At 46.9% G+C, this 20,566-nt stretch overlaps 1 protein-coding gene across 3 annotated transcripts in view; it reads right to left on the minus strand.

Annotated features, from left to right (window-relative positions):
* Positions 1-6,999: 6,999 nt before the first annotated feature.
* The window catches only part of LOC144792671 (alpha-1,4-N-acetylglucosaminyltransferase-like), a 660,182-nt gene continuing 646,615 nt past the window's right edge, over positions 7,000-20,566 (minus strand). For 2 of the 3 annotated variants that reach the window (XR_013602591.1, XR_013602590.1), the window contains one exon: positions 8,268-8,388. Coding sequence is in view for 1 of the 3 variants with exons in the window: in XM_078667818.1 (XP_078523944.1) it covers positions 7,807-8,388 (582 nt within the window). In the remaining 2 variants the exon portion in view is untranslated. Of the gene's footprint in view, positions 8,389-20,566 lie in introns of all 3 variants that reach the window. The other variant, XM_078667818.1, reaches the window with a different exon arrangement.

Raw genomic sequence — 20,566 nt, forward strand, 5'->3', positions numbered from 1 at the left:
CACTTCTACATCCAGAGCGGCCGCGAGTCTCTCCGCTAGAGGTTTCAGCGAAGCACGTCAGTATCAGGGCTGTCAATCAATCAATCAATCAGTGCATTTATATAGCGCGCTACTCACCCGGGGGGTCTCAAGGTGCTTGGGGAGGGGGGTCCGCTACTGCTCGAACAGCCAGGTCTTGAGCTTCTTCCTGAAGGCGAGGTGGTCCTGGGTCAGGCGGAGGTGGGTCGGGAGGGAGTTCCAAGTCTTGGCGGCCAGGTAGGAGAAGGACCTTCCTCCTGCGGTGGCTCTTCGGATGCGGAGGACGGCGGCAAGGGCGTGGCTGGTGGATCGGAGCTGGTGTGTGGGGGTGTAGAAGTTGAGGCGGCTGTTGAGGTATCTTGGGCCTTAGTTGTGTAGGGCTTTGTGTGCGTGGGTGAGGAGACGGAAGGTGATTCTCTTGTTGACCGGGAGCCAGTGTAAGTCTCTCAGGTGTCCGAGATGTGGCTGTGTCGGGGGATGTCGAGGATGAGTCTTGCTGAGGCGTTCTGGATCCGTTGGAGTCTTTTCTGGAGCTTGGCGGTGGTTCCGGCGTAGAGGGCGTTGCCGTAGTCTAGTCGGCTGGTGACGAGGGCCTGGGTGACCGTCTTCCTGGTCTCGGTGGGGATCCACCGGAAGATCTTACGTAGCATGCGCAGGATGTTGAAGCACGACGAGGAGACGGCGTTGACTTGTCTGGTCATGGAGAGGGAGGAGTCCAGGACGAAGCCCAGGTTGCGTGCGTGGTCTGTTGGTATGGGTGCACTGCCTAGGGCGGGGGGCCACCAGGAGTCGTCCCAGGCGGATGGTGATGATCCCAGGATGAGGACTTCCGTCTTGTCTGAGTTCAGTTTCAGGCGGCTGTTCATCATCCACTCGGCTACGTCTTTCATCCCTTCGATCCCCGGTACCGGCGGTAGATTAGCCCAGCACCATGTGACTCTGGGCAATAGCTTGCTTAATCTTCCCGACGGCCCCCAGCGCCTAGAGACCCTTACGGGTGATTGTGCGCTTTACAAATGTGGATTTATTATTATTATTATTATTATTATTATTATTATTATTTATTATTATTATTATTATTATTCGTGTAGGTTGGCTCTGGCGGTGGCGGGGTCGTTGGTGAGGGAGAGGATCAGCTGGGTGTCGCCGGCGTAGGAGATGATGTTGAGGTTGTGTCGGTGTGCGATGGCCGCAAGGGGGCTCATGTAGACATTGAAGAGGGTGGGGCTGAGCGAGGAGCCTTGAGGGACGCCGCAGATGACTTTGGTGGCTTCTGATCTGAACGGGGGGAGGCTAACTCTCTGTGTCCTTCCGGCGAGGAAGGAGATGATCCATTCTAGTGCCTTCTCCTGGATTCCGACGTTGCTGAGGCGCTGCACTAGGGTGCAGTGGCTGACAGTGTCGAATGCTGCGGAGAGGTCCAGGAGGATGAGGGCTGCTGTTTCTCCGTTGTCGAGCAGGGCTCGGATGTCATTGGTGGCTGCGATGAGGGCAGTCTCGGTGCTGTGGTTGGCCCGGAAGCCAGACTGCGAGAGGTCGAGGGATCCGTTCGTCTCGAGGAAGGCGGCCAGCTGCTTGTTGACGGTCTTCTCGATGACTTTGGCCGGAAACGGGAGGAGCGAGATGGGGCGGTAGTTTTTAAGTTGGGTGGGGTCCGCTGATGGTTTCTTCAGTAGGGCGCTGAGTTTGGCGTGCTTCCAGCTCTCCGGGAAGGTAGCGGTGTTGAAGGAGGTGTTGATGATGTCCCGCAGGTGGGGTGCGATGACGGCGTCGGCCTTGTTGAAGACGTGGTGGGGGCAGGGGTCAGTGGGGGATCCGGAGCGGATGGAGTTCATCGTGCGGATGGTGTCCTCGGTGTAGATCGGGGTCCAGGCTCGGAGGGCGGTGGTGGGGGGCGTTGGTGCGTTCGTGGGGTGCGTCGGTTGTGTGCTGAAGCTGTTGTGAATGTCCGCAATCTTGTTGTGGAAGTAGGAGGCGAGGGAGTTGCAGAGGTCTTGTGAAGGGGTGATGTCGTTGGTTCCGGCGTTGGGGTTGGAGAGCTCTTTGACGATGATGAAGAGTTCCTTGCTGTTGTGTGCGTTGTTGTCCAGTCGTTCCTTAAATGCAGTTTTCTTGGTGGTGTGGATCAGTTGGTGGTGTTTTCGGGAGGCGAGCTTGAGGTTGGTCATGTTGTCTGGTGTTGGGTCTCTGCGCCAGGCTTTCTCGAGGGCTCGGCAGTTCTTCTTGGAGATCTTGAGTTCGTCGGTGAACCATGGGGCTTTCTTGCTGCCGGGTCTGCTAGGCGGGGTCCTCAGCAGGGCGAGGTCGCCTGCGCAGTTGCTGATCCACTTCGTGAGGTTGTTGGCGGCCTGGCTGGCGTTTGCTGAACTGGCGGGGGGGTCCTGGCTCAGGGATGCGGCGAGCTGGTCGGGCGTGATCTTGTTCCAGTTTCTGCGTGCAACCTGTTGTTGGTGGTGGTGGATTGTGTTCTTTCTGAAGCTGAAGTGGATGCAGCTGTGGTCCGTCCAGTGGAGTCGGGTGGCGTGGCTGAAGGTGATGTTGTTGCTGGATGAGAAGACGGGGTCGAGCGTGTGTCTGGCGTAGTGGGTGGGGGTGGTCACCAGCTGCTTGAGACTGAGGTTGGCAAGGTTGTCCAGCAGGGTGGTGGTGTTGCGGTCGTTGTTGTTCTCCAGGTGGAAGTTGAGGTCCCCGAGGAGAATGTAGTCAGTGGAGGGGAGGGCGTGCGGGCTGATGAAGTCTGCGATGTCATCGCTGAATTGTGTGCGTGATCCCGGGGGTCTGTAGATGAGGGTGCCTCTGAGGGTAGTCTTGGGGTTGGTGTGGATCTGGCTGTGAAAATCGTTTGGCTAGACTGGGCATAATTTGAGAGCCCCCACCTGATGCTTGACACCTGCATTGCGGGTAAGATGTTCTGTGCACGGCATTGCGTTCAGTGACTGCCCTGGCAGGAGAGTGCATTAGCTCCCTGGAACACCAGGTCGAAGGCCCTCTCCAACCTGGCTTGCTCCATGTGGTCTTATTGCCTGGACAACCAAATCACTCTCTCAGCGCAACACCTCCCAGGCATATCCCACCATGTGGCGGATTGTCATTCCCGTCATTGGCACAATGCCAGCGTCTGGAACCTTTATCTGGAGTCTTGTGTGCTCTCCAGGAATGCTGGGACCCATTCTCGATCGATCTCTTTGCCTCTCGGCTGGACCATCAACTGCAGCGGTATTGCAGTTGGAGGCTGGACCCCAGTGCAGTGACAATCGATGGGTTCCTCCAGGATTGGAGCAAGGAACAAGCATATGCGTTTCCCCCATTTGCAATGATCATGCAGCTTTCCACCCAGGTTCAGAGGCAAGCCTCTCCTTTAACCATTCCTGTAGACAGTCTGTATTCCTCTTTCTTTCTGCAAACATTTCTTAATCCACTGTAGGTTTGTCTTGTTTGGAGTTCTCTGATCCTAAGAAGAATTTAAACAAGGGCATCAGAACCACATTTGTGGAAGCACAGCTTCAAAGTAGTCAAAGAGTATAAAAATCCTGTGTTCACTCCCCTCAGACAAACTACACTATGCCACTCCAATCTATGCCACTCTACTCCACTCTGACACTCCACTGTGCTCGACTCCACTCCATGCCCTCCACTCTATGCTCCTACGCTCTTTGCCTCTCCACCCTATGCCCCTCCACTCTATGACACAGCACTCTATTCCACTCTACTCTACTCTGCTCCACTCAACGCCACTCTACACCACTCTACGCTACAACAATCTACACCTTTCCACTCTACTACACTTTATGGTACTCCACAAAACTCTATGACCCTCTGACACTCTATAACGCTCTACTCAACTCTTTCATACTCTGCTCTGTGACTTGCAACTCTATGCAACTTGCCGCCACTCAATGACACTCTACACCTCTCCACTCCCCTCTACGCCACTCCACTTTACTCCGCTATATGCCAGGACACACAATGCCTCTCTACTCCACTCTATGCCCTTAACTCTACACCCCTCCACTCTGTGCCATTCTACCCCACTCCACATCATGCCACGCTACATCACTAACTTCTAATCCACGAAACTCTACTCTAAACACTCTATGCCACACTATGACACTCCTCTCTGATACTTTATACCACTCTGAAACTCTGCGACATTTCACTCTGTGCCACTCCACACCACGACACTCTACGCCACAAACTTTTAGCCCTGCTGAACCGCAGCCACGCTGGTGAACAACATGGCTAAAACACAATGGCAAAGCCAATAGTTATAGCATTGGCGAGACCTCTTGACTTTGCCAATGTTAGTTTGGTAACTGATGTCAGGCTGAGAGGCTTTGATGATCATTCATTGTACTTGCACAGACTCTGGATGACAGCTTAGTGAGCACGAGTTCTGACACAAGAGCATCTGAATATGGCTGCTACAGAAAAAAAGAGTTGCTTTATACCACTTTCTTGTAGTCTCTCGCCTTCTTGCCGCCTCTTGTTCACAACCTAAAAATAAGTTTACTCCTCTCATGCAGGGGAAGGTATACCTGGACATTTGCTCTTCCAGAATTGTTGTGCTCAATGCAAGACGAATATCACTCATTATTTATGATTTTATCAATCTAGTCAAAAATTTAAAAACAATTTCCTAAGATAAAAAAATGTGAGCTTAAAGCTTTACAACTGTATCTTCTGTATATACCCTGCACACAATGGTGCTTCAACACTTCATGGGCATTTTAACAAAGTACAGTGAGCAACTTAAATATTACACTTTTTCCTCTTTGGTTGAGTACTCCTTCCACTGGTGGAGATGAGAGAATGCATGTTTTATTTATATTTTCTTTACCCCATTTCCTATATATTCATGAATTATAAGAGCTGGTGTTATGTTTGTAAATCGGCATTGTTCCTTTCAATGTTTCTATTTGATGACAAGGAGAATGTATTTAAAATTACGATTTGCCATTAATTTTTAACCCAATTCATTTTGGGAGTATATTTTCGAGAATGTTACACATTAACGATTATTTTTCACTGAAATCAACATCTATGCCAATTTGGAAAAAAGTTACTAGGTGGGAAAAACGCTCTTATTATAGCCTTATATTTACAAGAATACCCTATGCACACAGCAAAGAAATGTCTTACAGTTGTGTCTGTGTAGACACACATATGCAAAAGAACAAAGCAAACAGAAACAAACAGGGATTTCCTGCAAGGTATCACTACAGTTCAGTTCTTTCATTTTTTTTAAACCAGCCAGCCGACATGTGTTTCATCGCGTTTGGAAAAGTAATTCTGCGACTTCTCAGGGCTGCAATTCAAATTTGTCAAAGAAAGGAGGTCTCTCCACCGGTGATAATTCCGACCCGGCAGGGCCCGTGACCTAGTGCGTGATATCCTGGAGGTAATGAGCCAAAAAGAAATGTATTTCTTGGTGTCTCGTCTGGTCGAGTAAAAACGTCTCTGGATTACTGTCTTATTGCCACAGTATTAGTTTCAAAATATTCGTAGTGGAGAGGTTAACGCCGAAGGCGTTTTCAAAGGGCAGTGATCCCAGGTAGGCGGTTGCATTGTGCTCGTGGAGCGGATAACTCCTTATAAGTTTGTTGTTTAGCGGTCGTATTTTCTGATCTCTCCTCTCCCGAGTCGCCGTGTTCCAAGTGCTCCTATTATAGCCTTATAGCCCGTTGGTGAGGGCTACACTGATTGTTAAAAGCACTTTAACCAAGTTATAGGCCTGAGCGGCAAGCTAGGGCTTATAAAGAGGGAGAGAACCTTTAACAACTGGTATAGCCTGAAGCAGAAGGGTCATAAGGCTATTAGAACATTCTATTCACTAAGGGTAAAATGTTATAAATGAAAAAGGGAGAGACGTGCAGACAAACATTGGAATGTTGGAGCTGTGGGCTTTTACCAGCAGTTATAAGACCAGAGCTACTCTATTGTCTTCAATTGAGCTCTCAACATTCCAATATTCTAATGTAGCCTTATAGCCCGCCGTAGCGGGCTATACCGGCTATTAAAGACCTGCTCCAGCATTAAAGGACCGTGCCGAAGACAAGGGACTTTAACAAGGGAGCGGAACTTTAAAAGCCGGTATAGCCCAGAGACGAAGGGCTATAAGAACATTCTGCCACTAGAGGGCAGAATGTTCTAACAAATTTAACAAAGGCTTTAGGGAGCGCGAGGGGATTGAAATCCCCTCAGGCTCCCTGAAGCCCTTGTTCACAGCCACAGCTATGAACAAAGAAGCATTGGAATGTTGGAACTCCGGGCTTATACCAGCCATTAAAAGCCCGGAACTACTCCATTGTTTTCAATGGAGCTTCCAACAGTCCAGTGTTCTAATATAGCCTTTTAGCCCGCCGTAGCGGGCTATACCGGCTATTAAAGGCCCGCTCCCGCGTTAAAGGCCCGTGCCGAAGGCGAGGGACTTTAACAAGGGAACGGGACTTTAATAGCCGATTTAGCCCTTCTACGAAGGGCTATAAGGCTATTAGAGCATTCTGCCACTAGAAGACAGAATGTTCTAACAGATAAAACAAAGGCCTCTCGAAGCTCGAGGGGATTGCCCCAAGAGGCCTTTGTCAAACATTGGAATGCTGCTCTGCAGGCCTTTACCTGCCCATAGAAGCAGGGAGCACTCCATTGTCTTCAATGGAGCTCCCAACATGCCAAAGTTCTAATAATGGAAATGAAATCTGAAATGCTCCTGGAAAGCCTATCACAAAGGTTTGGATCTGAATTGTGGACATTTATTTCACATGTTCTTATGTGCCTCTTTTACCGTAGCTCCCTTTCTCCCTATCCCGGGCCTCTGTAAAATAATATTACATTTGTGAAATAAAATGTGTTCTCTGTAATTAGTCTATTTCAAGGTAAAATATTTTTGAAAAATGAACAAAGAAAGTATTTTTAACCAAACAATGATAAAGATCTGAAGTGAGTGAAATTCGAAGTTCTGACAAAAATCCTGCTTCAGAGCCATTAATCATTAAATTGTTTTTTATTAACCCCTTTCCTGTTTGTTTGAAACGTATATATAAAGGTTACAGCTTTTAAACACAACTTTTCTTGCTAGTTTTAATATTCATAAAAACTTTCTCCTAACTAAATAACTCAAAGTTTAAAAAAGTTAAAAACAATCTTATAACTTTTAACATACTATCCCTGAATTCATAAACTATTAAAGAACTTTCACAACGATGTACCACGAGTGCTTATTTGTTACTTACAAAGGCTCTATAAAACATTTGAAAAAAGAAGGCAGTCATTTACTTTAAGGATAATGTACCAGCTTCAACGGTTACATCAACAATATTTTCTCAGTTACCGATGAGTCCATTTTAAATTCTACGATTCTGACAGGGCTAAAATGTACAAAATTACTTAATTCACAGCGTGAAACTGTGCACCTCTATTTATCAAATTTTCGGCGCTGGTTATCCATGCATCTCTGAGTCTTTGTGTTTAAGTCGCGCTTCTCTACACAAGAAGAAATCAAACGTTGAACTAATCTCTCTGCCGGTTCTGTAAATCGGTGTGTGACGGTATTTCATATATTTTTGACATTGGCCGCACACTGCAGCAATTGAGGAATCGCGCAGAATAAAACCAGTTCAGGCGCACCAGTATAATGACTGACAATTATCCTACAAAAACAAAACACATTTCGCCACAAAATTCGTACTGCTGAGACCATTCTTTTACACTGGAAGGACAGTTTGGTATACAAGAAACATGCCTGCTGTTTATTTCAACTCATAAAATTAAGCATCGCTCACGTTTAGGGTGTTACCTCGCGTTTTTCACAAAGCGATCGTAGGTTAGGGGGCAATGTTGTTGGAAGAGATGCTCGGCTACAGTGTTGCTCCCTGCCGTCACATGCATATGTTCATTATTCATGTGATTCCAAAAATGAAGAGCATATGAGTGGTGGAATAAAGTATCGTTTCCATCCCATAATTCAAAGAATTTTTTCCAGGACTGGTATCCAATGGGGTAGAATCGAATCTGGTGCAAGTAAACAAACTGTGGGCATTTGATGTCTCTCACTACGTCGATGGATGGAATCGGACAGAGCCTTTCTGACATGCGTGTGTAGAGCATTGGTCCCTGCTGCCCCCAGAGTTTCCCATCATAGTTTCTCACAAAATCCTCCATACAGTCCCAAAGGAAGGTGTGAAACCGGCGGAAACCAAGCACGGCACTACTGCACAGTTCTTCGCTCTCAGCAGCCAGGAAATCTTCTTCCTGGATGGGCCTTAAAGAGATGACGTCAGTGTCCATGTAGATCCCTCCAAACTTCCACAGGAGCACTTGCCTGCAGGCGTCAGACAGCTGATGGATCCAATATGGCTCGGTATCCGGATTTATCTGCGAATTAACAACAGTTAGGCTTCGTTATATGTTTTGTAGTATATATTGTTTAATTGTGTACGAGTATCATTTTCATAACTTTGTACAATATAATTTTTCAACTTTTTAATGTTGTTTGATTCACTATTACGTTTGCTTCATTTAAATTGCTTTTAATATTAGTTATATTTATTTTTTTGTGTAATTTTGTGCCAGAACCATTGTTAGTATTATAATCTTTATTTGCCCCAGGTTCCCCTGTTTGTTGTAACCAATATATATATATATATATATATATATATATATATATATATATATATATATATATATATATATATATATATATATATGTATATATATATATATATGTGGCGTAGGTACAAGAATCCTTTCTGTAATTAGTTGCCAATATCTTGGCAATTGTCTAGTGGATCTCCGTGGTAAGATTGTACATGTAAATGCCATCTTGGGGTCACTTCCAAAGACAGAAGACCAGAATATCTCCCTGCCTCACACGTCTTGAATAGAGAAATCAACCTAATAGTAGGCATATAACATGCAATTCGTCCCACCAAACTTTGCCCCCCACAAAAGGCACCATACAAAGTGACTGGTCTTCACTGCATAGTCTTTATTAATTCTCTCAGATAACGCCCTCTTTATTTGTTGATGCATTGTCAACATTAGACCAACTTTATTAAAACAATCCAACACACATTGATAAACATAGGGTCGCGCAGGCTTCGTTTTCACCACAGGTTACAATTGTATTTACAATTCAGGATCTCCAGATCCACCTTGGATGTGGGTTGTACCAGCAGGCCACAACCCATCTCCATTGCTTCCAATCCATTCCAGGTAACTACCCGTCGTCTACCCCCTAGATGAAGCCACCTGGTACTGCTTTGCGCCTTTCCTTGCTTTCTCCAAATTGCTTCTTCCAAGCACCTGAATCTCGGGTAGGGCCGGAGAGTCCAGGAGCACCAGCAGGACGGCCCCCTCTCCCGCCAGCCCGGAGCCCCATTGACTGCCCTCCTTGTTCCAGGATGAGCCAGTTCCTGCCAAAAAAGGAGTCCCCGACATTTTTCTTGGCCGGGACCCTGCCGGTTCTAACCTTAACAACAGGGATGAGTGGGTGGGCAACTTCCTTTTAGCTGTGACCCGCGGCGCCCGAGGCAAGAGGACAAAGAGGGCTTCTCCCTCGTGGTCAGTGCTCTTATCCCTTTCCCTGGGAAGGGATCGCCTGCGTACCTAAGTGACACACTAAGATCGTCCTACCTCCTCATATTTCCTGCTAACCCCTCCCACTCCCCTTGACCACATGACTACTGCTGGCCCAGCCTCTTCCTCACTGCCTCTCGCCCATAATGCCACTAAAGGCCCCCCTCCCCTAGGAGCGGGGGGCCTCTCAATACCCTGATTTCGTGAGTACAGTTCATGCATGAGGTATTACTGACAGCGTGGAGTGTGGTATTTCCAGAGCACTGTAAAAACCTTCTATTCCCAGTTTTCCTCTGGAGTTTCATGTGGAGTTACATAGAGGAGTACATGCAGTATTTGGTGCGTTCTTAATCAAATTCCATTTGCAGGTATATGCTTTGTGTTTCATTTCACACTGTACATTTTGGCACGTTAAACAGCGAAAATACACCAGGAAAAAACTGCAAAGGTACTGAAACTGTTCTAATACTCGAAATTCCGGCCCGTGAGCAAACAGGTGTTTGTGCAGGGATCATAATTTAGCGGCCAACTTGTAACTACGGCTAAATATGTCCTACATTTTCAACCAAACGCTTGGTCCGGCCTGAGTCAATCCTACACATCATCAGCCAGATAGACATTGTAAACTTTGGGCTCAGTTTAATTCTTGGCGGTACGGATACTCTGTCGCACCAGCTACGGAGTATCCTCACCGCCAAGAATGCATTCTGTACCCCGCTTTTAGATGCAGAAGAACCTTCAGGTTAATCATGGCAAAGACTACTCTGTCTCCGCCATGATTAATCTTCTCCGACGGTCCTGCGGAGTAAGGGGCATCTAAGAAACGATTACATCCCCGCCCACAAAATTTGGATGGGGGAACATGTAGTAATTTTTTCCTGTTCCTTGATGCCAGGTAAAGCCTGGCAGTAAGGAATAGTAAAAACATGTTAATGCTCTCCCCGCGATTGGAGAATCCTCCCATGGCAAAGGAAGTATTACTTTTTTTCTTTAAGAAAAGAAAAAAAAGATTACTATTTGTTACAAGACTGGGACCTTCTGACGCAGCCCTGTAACAAACAGTAAAATGTATTGACAGGAACCACAGTGAAGGTGTTTTTTTGCCAATGCCTTTATAAATGGCTGCCAGCTAGGTGGTCATTTATAAATTTGGCGAAATGAGTAGTCATGGTCTGGCAAATGTAAAGTCTTCCAGAGGCCAATGCTACTACTTAGTCCGCCAAAAATTTAAATAGGCCCTTTATCTATGAAGTGGTTCCCATATTACAATGACATGCAGTTTCTTTTCTCTTGTTGCCTATGTACTTCAAGAATCAGTTTTATATCATTTTTAAGGAACCACATTTCACTCCTCACATTCCTCTCTAAATGATTTATAAATATATGCAGCTATGCTGTATTCGGTGTAGAACTTTCTGACCTATTTCCAAAGGTCTGTCACTGCTTGGATGCCGTGGGGTGAATTACTGACCTAGTTCAACCTATAAGAATAAAAATATTCAGTTATTAACTATACTCAACTGATGTGAATGATGTATAGGTTTTTGTATGCCACATCATCAAATGCCTTCACAATTTCTAAATATTAAACTTCCATTCTATATTCTTTATTTACAGATGTCAAACTTTATCAAATTACCTGTATTATAGAGATCAGAATCAATTGCAGAAAATGTCTTCTAGAGTGACTCATTGGAAAGGATTGACGGGATTTGATTTTGTAAGCCATTATCTATATGTAAAACATTTTGATTGCCCTTCTAAGATGGCATGGAAGTAAAAAGACAAATAAATAAAAGGGGCATGTTTTATAGTTTGAGTGATGATGGGAGGGTTTCCCTCCCACGACGGCGGGTCCTCCCGACGATTCCAAAACGGCGGCGCCATGTTCTGTACTGGAAGTGAGGTGAGCGGTCCAACGGCCCCAGCAGGAATCGACGGGCCACCAATTAGCGAGCAGCTGGGCGGAGCCATGGACAACAAGGAGACGCCGGGAATCGGACTCAAGGGCGACACGGGGAAACAGGAAGCAGACAAGGCAGAGAAGAGCGGAGAGACGTTCCAGACCAAAGAGGAGAAGCACCAAAGAAGTGAACGGTCCAGGAGCAATGCCCTTGAGTCCAGATCTCCAATAGAAGAGGAGGCTGGGACTCCTAATCCGTGGCCCAGGAGGGTCGGGGGTCCAGGCAAGTGCCCCAAGCACAGGTTTTATCTTTTAGGGACTGGAGGGTGGGGTTTATGGGCCACATCACCCCAAAACACTGAAACCCTTCTGGCACCTAGGCACAACACAATAGAGAGCACAGGTGACTTGAAAACTCTTTCCTACAAACGGTACCAGACCAAAGTGATCTGACTGTGTCCTTTTTTTTCCTTTTCCGGTATCCCTGAGGAGAAAAGCAAGGCTGGGATGGAGTCCTATCAAAAAGATAGCTTCCTGGGGACCAGGACTTCATTTTGTTTTAACCCCATTTGTGACTTTCATTTCTCTACAACCCCATGTCCGTGACTGGACATATTTACCCAAGAAGCTTTGGGATAAACAGGAAGAGAGCCTTAATAAAAGCGACCGAACACTATCTGTACTATCTACAGTGTTCCTGCTAACGGGAGGGCGGGGCGACCGAGGTAGCCACGAGCTCACAGTGGTGTCAGAAATGAATCTGGTGTCTAATGATTATGACACAGCCCCTCACCATGGAGGCAACTAGCAGATGGCCAACGCACAAGTTACTACTTGTGTAACGATATATCTGTAAGAGACATTAGTTAGTGATAGATCCTTACCTTAGAATATCCCAGGCGTCAGACTGGATCCGGAAAGTTTTGCTAGCAGTACCTCTGCGTGTCAGTAAGTGGCGTCATGCAGCTCAGCGTCCTTCGCTGGCGTCGTTAGTGCCGAGATGATGTCACGGAGACTACTTAGGCGCCACCCATGCACGCTGACGTCAGTTCTGTAAACGACTTTCCGCGCCAGGAACGCTGAGCCATGCAAGAAACTGACCACTGGTGCCATGAAACTAGGACCCTGAAAAGGATGACCGTAACCCTAGAAATCCGTTTGCAGAACAGGGAGGATGGGTGGGACGGTAAGAAATCTATCACTAACTAATGTCTCTTATAGATATATCGTTACACAAGTAGTAACTTGTACATCTGAAAGAGACACTTTAGTGATAGATTTCTTACCTTAGAATAGATACCCCAGCAATACCAACCCCGGTGGAGGGTCTGCAAACAAGATTACACCAGAAAGTCACGGATAACAGAACGGCCAAAGAAGCCGTCTCTCTGGACTTGACTGTCAAAGCAGTAATGCTTGCTAAACGTGTCCAGAGAAGTCCACGTAGCTGCCTGACAAATGTCTTGCAAGGGAATGCCGCGTCCCAAGGCAGTAGTGGCTGCAGTCGCCCTGGTAGAATGGGCACGCAGCCCCGTAGGAGGCTCCTTCTTGGCCAATTAGTAACATGCTTTGATGCACAGAACGACCCATCGAGAGATGGTCCGTTTGTGCACAGCCCGACCTTTTTGGCGCCCATGTAGCCAACAAAGAGCTGGTCATCCACCCGGAACTGTTGTGTGCGCTTCAGATAGACCTAGAGCGCAGGTTTTGGGTCCAGACGGTGGAGCCTCTCTTCCTCTTTCGAAGGATGCGCAGGCAGAAAGAAGGTGGGCAAAGTGATGGTCTGCCCGATGTGGAAGGGCGTGACAACCTTTGACAAGAAAGAGGGATGGGTCCTTGAAACCACCTTGTACAGATGAACAGAAAGGCAAGGAGGTTTAGAAGAAAGAGCCTGGAGCTCACTCACTCTTCTGGCAGAGGTGATAGCTACCAGGAAAGCTGTCTTTAGAGTGAGAAGATGGAAAGGGGAGTTATGAAGGGGCTCAAAAGAAGCACAAATCAGATAGTTCAAGACAAGATTCAAGTCCCATTGAGGCATTATGAAAGGCACGGGAGGAAACGTGTGTGTAATGCCTTTGAGAAAACCGTTGACAACCGGGGACTTAAAAAGAGAAGGTGACCTGGAAGCCATAGAAAGGTGGAGATGGCCGAAAGATAACCCTTGATAGTGCCCAGAGCAGAGCCCTGCAGGGCCAAGATGGCAGGAACAGAAGGACCTCAGAAAGAGGGGCAGAGAGGGGATCCACAGCCTATGCTGTGCACCATGCCACAAATGTGTTCCACCTGCAGGCATTTACCATTTTAGTGGAGGGACGCCTGGCTGCCAGAATGACATCACAGACTTCGGGAGGAAGATCAAAAGCTGTCAACTGTCGCCGCTCAATCTCCACACATGGAGGTGGAGGATGGACAGGTTCGGGAGGAGGACCGTCCCCTGCTGCTGCGACAGAAGATCCTCCCGAAGAGTCAGTCAGATCGGGGGCTTGATCGCCATGCTGAGTAGCTCGGGATACCAGTGTCTTCGTGCCCAATCCAGAGCCACCAGGATGACTTGGGCCCGGTCGCGTCGAATCTTTTTCAGCACTCTGGGCAAAAGTGGTATAGACTGAAAGGCATACAACTCCACCCCACTCGCGACAAAAAGCATCCCCAAGCGAGTGCCGCCTTGGAAATTCCAACGTGCTGTTACAGGGATTCTGCTCAGACACAGAACTGTGCATAGAGACTTAGGACCTCAGTAATTTAGGGTGTGCCAAAACTCACCTTAGTACTCAAAATCCCCTCCCAGACTAGCAATCAGTGTCACATTAGCTCTTCGCCTGTAGCAAAGAAACCAATGATTAGACAACCTAGAACATGCGACTTAGGACCATTTCAGGAATGGTGGGAAGTGAGAACACTCTTTTGTTATACGTTCATACCAGTCCACAACAGGAGTAAAATAGAGACACGGTAAGGTTAAAATGTTTATTTTAACTACGTGATCTCAAGCGCAGTATTCTAATCAACTTAAGCATACATATGATTAAAAATAATATGGTCAGCATGGTTACAATTTCTATAAAATACAAAAGGAGGAATCATATTACAATGATAGGTCAAACAGCTGATAAAAGCGCCTATTTAAAGCACCCTCCCTATCTAGGAACTATGTATTATAAAACTATAGAAGGTCTCTTGAGCTTTCTTAGGGGGACCCCATTTACCTGTCTGCTCAGTAAGTGTAAATTACATCAAAATCGGTTAGTTTCTCTGCATGCCTGGAATCTTCCAAGTGTGTTCAATTCTGGCAAGTGTGCTATGATAAAGGGGCCAGAATCCTACTCGGCTTGCAGCAGCCAAATTGTTGTGTCTAGAATGTGTTACACGACAACGCCGATAAACAGGCTCACACATTATGATAACCTTGGCAGCTCAGCACTCACTGTACAGACTGGGGGAACGATGTATGTCTAGAGATGTCGAAAAACAAACCTTTTCTCATGTATAGACCTTCGTGAAAGCTTACTCTGCAAAAACAGCTAAGCATTGTTGTGTGCAAAAAAGCAGCAAAAGGGAAAATGGCGTTTAAACTCCTAATAAGCCATGCTAACTTAACATGCACGCAGAAAGAGGCGCATAAACCACACTACAGTGCAGAACTGATGACATTGAGCGTTCTCTTCGGTGGCGAATAGATCTAACCAAAGTTCTCCCCACTGCTTAAAGAGACCTTGCGTCACGTCTGAGTTCAGACGCCATTCGTGATCCATCAAGCACTGGCGGCTGAGTTCATCCGTCATGGCTTTCAGAGAATCTGCCAGGTGTTGAACCATCAAGGTAATGCCTTGATGTTCCAGCCATGTCCAGAGGCGCAGAGCCTCCTGACATAGGGTCCACTAACCCACCCTGTCCTGTCTGTTGCAATACCACATGGTGGTGGTGTTGTCCGTGAACACCTGCACTACGCTTCCCCGGAAGAGGGAAGGAGTGCCTTCAGTGCAATTCGGATCGCCTGAAGCTCCAAAAGATTGATATGGAGACGGGACTCCACTGGAGACCGCAAGCCTCTGATCTCCGCCTCTCCCGAGTGGACTCCCCATCCCAGGAGGGAGGCATCCGTCACCACTGTGTGCTCCAGTTGGGGAAGGGAGAGGGATCTATCATTTACCAAATTGCGATTCGTGAGCCACCACTGCAATTGTTGTTGTGGACATAATCGGACAGGTTGCTCTGATGCTGTGCCCACTGGAACTTCAGGTCCCACTGCAGAGCCCGCATAAGCCATCTGGCATGTTGCACCAGCAGGATGCAGGAGGCCATCAGGCCCAGGAGCCGTAGGGTGATCCTGACTGAAACCCGCGATAGAGGGTGAAAGATCGGAATAATAGCCTGAATATCCCGGACTCGCTGCTCGGGAGGAGAAACCTGGAACCGCATCGAATCCAGAACCGCTCCGATGAAGGGGAGCTGCTGAGAGGGACTCAGGTGGGACTTCGGCACTTTGATGGAGAACCCCAGCAAATGCAGGAGGTCGGCCGTAGTCTGAAGGTGGGCGACGACTGCCTGGGGTGAGCCAGCCTTCAACTACCAGTCATCGAGGTAGGGTAATACAACACCCCTGACCTGCGCAGATGAGCTGCGATCACCGCCATCACTTTCGTGAACACCCAGGGGCGCTGGTAAGGCCAAAGGGGAGCACGGCAAACTGAAAATGCTCCCGGCCGGCAGGACGGAGATGTGAAAATATGCGTCCTGCAAGTCCAATGCTACAATTCAGTCTCCAGGGTCGAGGTGAGGAAAATTGAATTCTGCCTTGTTATGTGTGCTTACGTGTTCCCCATCCTATGTTATATGTGCATGATCGATATGCATATATCCCTCTTGATCGATTAAAGACGCAATTATAGTTGTGTCTAACGTTAGTATGACAGTTTCCAGTCCCCGTGAAAGCAACGAGTATTAGGCCTATGTTGCCAACGTTTTACATTATGCACGTTTATTCATTGAATTGTCCCCGTCTCCAGGCCTCAAAAAGGGCCCGGACACCAGATTCAAGCTCCAGTCTCCTGAAACCACTCTGAGGAGCGATGCAGCCCCCACCCGCATCCCTGACCCTTCACTTACTTCCTGCCGCGCAGCGCAGTGCCCGGCCTGGCTCTGCCTGCCTGTCTGCCAAGAATATGTTATGCCTCTAGTTATCAGTTCAGCCCTCCGTCTTCACATTCCTAAGCTAACGAACCGCATAAACATCTCCAGTTATAGTCTAGTCTTCCTGTCTCCATGCAAGTGAATTATTGTATTAATATCCATAGAAGATTCATAACACACGCAATACATGAAGAATATATGCATGCACCAGTCTTAGTGTCAAATAGCCTTTGCTCTGATAACTTTTAGATTCTATCAACATGTACTCCAAACACAAGATACCAGATATGCTATAGGTACATGTCGTCCTGACATCGCAGACTTTAGTCTCCTCTTCTAGCACAGAAGTCAGAGCCCCCAGCTCTCCCCAGATACACGTCATGGCCCGTTTGCGCGCACCACTAGGTTAAAGGTTCCAGCTGCCCAGGTAGCCCCCTCCATGTATCCACCCATTTTATGACACTTCTGTGATGTTCTCATCACATGTCTTTGTACACGCCTTCTTTTTTACGCCCATGTGTTCTTATCTTACGTTTGTCACTTGTTACTCCTACTGTATTCGATGCAATTGTAATGTTTCCTATATATACTATGTACTGTTAATGAAACAGAGCAGCTGCCAGTCCATGCCATTCTATTTCAGGCTGTTCCGATCCTGTCCCTTCCCTTATGCTTGATTAAAGCCTGTTAGACTCAGATTCCACGGATCTTGCCTCTTATTTATTGAGCTATCTGTTTTCATTGATGTATTCAAAAATAGTACCGGTAATTAATTATTTATTTACCACATAATGGCGCCCGAACAGGGACGAGTCCCTTCCCCACGCGCCAGCGATGTAACGCAGGCCCCCTGACCCTTCTACAGCCGTGACGGAACTCTACCGTGCACGTGCAGATATTTCTGCTTCATCAAGTCTCCCTCAGGCCCACGGAGGAGAAGGAGACTGCGGTCCGGCATCCAGACGAGGCGGTGAGGAATGCGGTTCGTCCCGACCAGAGCCCAAGCCGAGAGAGCAAGGCCCGAGGTATCCGGAGGCCCACCTGTAACCGAAGCACCGAAGTTCGAAGCGCATGCGTAGTAACCAGACGACGTAGCAGTCCAGTAGCAGTCCAGTCCAGTCCGAGGCCTTCAGTTTCTGCTTCCCGGTGAGTACCGTTGCGGGGGAAGTATCTAGACAGGTTCATTAGTTTGTTCCTGGTCCGATGGGTTTGGGTACGCAGATCCAGTCCGACGTGTCCACCTGGGTGGATACGGTATGACGTGTCTCTTTACGAGACCGGTATGTTCTGTACTGTTTTAGCAGTGCATCCAGTAATTCTAGTAAGTCCGTTCTCGAGAAATTCAAGTATTATGTTTTCAATGTATCAGGTAGTATTCTGTTCGAACTGTTATTAATGTATTTCTATGTCGTGGTATGAGTGTTTTGTTTGCCATTTCATTACTGTGATTATTGTGTATTGTGTTTAGTTTAGGTACGACCCGATCATGCCTCTGTTTTCGAAATTACGTCAGATCAAAACCAGAAAAGGGTTACTCGAAGAATCAGTTCCTGTCCCTCCTAGGGACAGTCCTGGACATTTTATGTATCACAAGCATGGCTTAGATGCCATATTATATCTAGACTTATGGGTGGATTACACCAAACATCTTGAAGAGAAATATAGATGGCCTGTATCAGGTACATGGGATGCCGAGTGCATCATGCGAGTAGAAGAAGCATTATGGAAAAAGAAAGCTAGACAGTCTCAGAAAGATGCCATCGAGTTATGGCGCAAAGAATCTCATAGAAGAACCGAAAAAGAATTCAGAAAAGCAGAGTTGAGTAGGGAATCCTCAGAAAAAGCCCAAGAAAGGGAACTCCTAGAAGAAGGTGAACGAGTTAGAGCAGAACAGTCAGACAGACAGAGAAATGCCCTTATTAAAGGTATGTATCCTCTTCTTGCCGAGGGCTTGCCGAAGGCAACCCCGGAAGCACCCTGTAATTTACCGCCACCATTGGTCCCGATTAAGCTACGTCATAAACCGACTGCAGCTGAAATTTTTCTTTCGTCCTACTTGGACGATACAGTCCCAGCATATGCAAATCCTATTCCGCCTGCTCACCCGCAGCACCCTGTTAATAATGTAATTCCTGTTCCTCCAGCCACTGGTCCCGGGGACCACGTTAATGTGCTAGTACCCCCGGACCAGCCCACATTAAGTGTGCCCGTTTTGCCAGTCACTCTACCAGCACGTACAGTATTAACTGACGATTCCAGTTAAGGAGGTGCGGGGGGAGGTGCTCCTATCACCCCGCCTCAAGTAAAACGACTGACGCCGCGAGAAGCAGCGTTACAGCGCACGCCCAAAGTGGCTACATACGCAGACCTCAAGCGACTTCTTACTGACTGCATATATGATTCAGTTCCAGGCGAAGATCACATGATATTATATTCGGTACGTTTAAGACGGGTTGCCAACTTTTTGGCCACCCTGCCCGACATGAAAGAACATCTAGACAGAATATATCATTTTGTCCGTACAGGGGAGAATCCAGGAAGTATTCACGAAGCTATGGCACACAGGAAAGCCGAGATTCAAAATATGATTTTACAGTTCTTGATTAACTGTTTAATAAGAGAGCAAGATTATCCTGATAAAGACCAAGACGAGATGAAAGGCCTGACTAGGTGGAGTGACAATATAGCCGAGGGAAAACACAAGTCACAAGGTAGTATAGAAAGTATGTACAGGAAAATTCGTAAGGAAATTATAAGTATACACCAAAAGGAGGAAGCAAAAAGAGCAACCGAGAAAGAGAATGACTCTTCAGGTGAAGAGGTAGATAGCGAGAATCCCTCCAGAATAGCGTATGTAGGTAGAACTAGACTTCCCGACCGACATTCACGTCTAGATTACAAGAAAGTTTTTCCTCCTCCCGTACCAGAACAGTGTTCTCTTGAACAAGTATTCCAGGCCACCGATAAAATTCTGAAATTACGAATAGGTTATAGTGAGCTTAGTACAATGCATGAACAAGAACTAGCCCGATCAGCAGTCCGATGGACTAGTGATTCTACCACGTTTCCAGATGAAATAGTGGCCCAAACGTTTCTGAAACTGCCCCCAGCCGAGCAGCGTCTGGTGGGTATGTATATGATCCAGCACCTCATTACCCTGTATGAGGATCAGCATTCTGATCCAGGTCCTTTACATGATGTACTGAACGAGTTACTCCTAAACAGATGGAAGGGTCTAGGTACCGATTTAATTAGTGTCATTTTAGAACAGCGCCACAAATACAGAACGTTCCTGAATCCACATTTTGTTCCTGTTCCACCCCCAGTAAGGAAATCATTCTACATAGATAGACAGAATCCGTTGAGAGAAGTACATCCAGTTAAGGGAGAGGGGGGTGATCTAGAACGAGTATTTGTTTACACCCCTATCACGAAAATAGAACTTCTAGAAATGAAAAAGTTAATACCCTGTCACGATAAAGATCCAGCAGGGTTCCACCGTGAACTAAAGGACATGCTCCGTATGGGAGAATACACGTATCCTGATATCATTAAAATGTTAAAGGTCCTGTTGCCTGCGGGCATATATGAAAAACTTAAAGAAAAAGAATGGGAGGTGGGAGAGAAAAAGATAGATTGGACCGCATTAGAGACTGAAGATAATACACGAGTTCCAGGTACCGGTCTTGGGGAAAAAGCTAAAGCATTGCCCGAATTGTTAATACAAGTCTTGCCAAGATTACTAGCCACGAAAAAGGAAGACTGGGATGCCATCTCAGCCTGTAAACAGAAACAAGACGAAGACACTAGTGATTTCTATTCTAGATTTGAGAAATGTTTCATTATTAATAGTGGTCTGAAAACAAGTAGTGAATCGTATCCACATCTTTTTGTTACCAAACTAGTTGAGAATTCTTTACCACAAGTTAAAAATCGAGTACT

This window comes from Lissotriton helveticus, chromosome 11, assembly GCF_964261635.1.
Source record: "Lissotriton helveticus chromosome 11, aLisHel1.1, whole genome shotgun sequence".
NCBI lineage: Eukaryota > Metazoa > Chordata > Amphibia > Caudata > Salamandridae > Lissotriton > Lissotriton helveticus.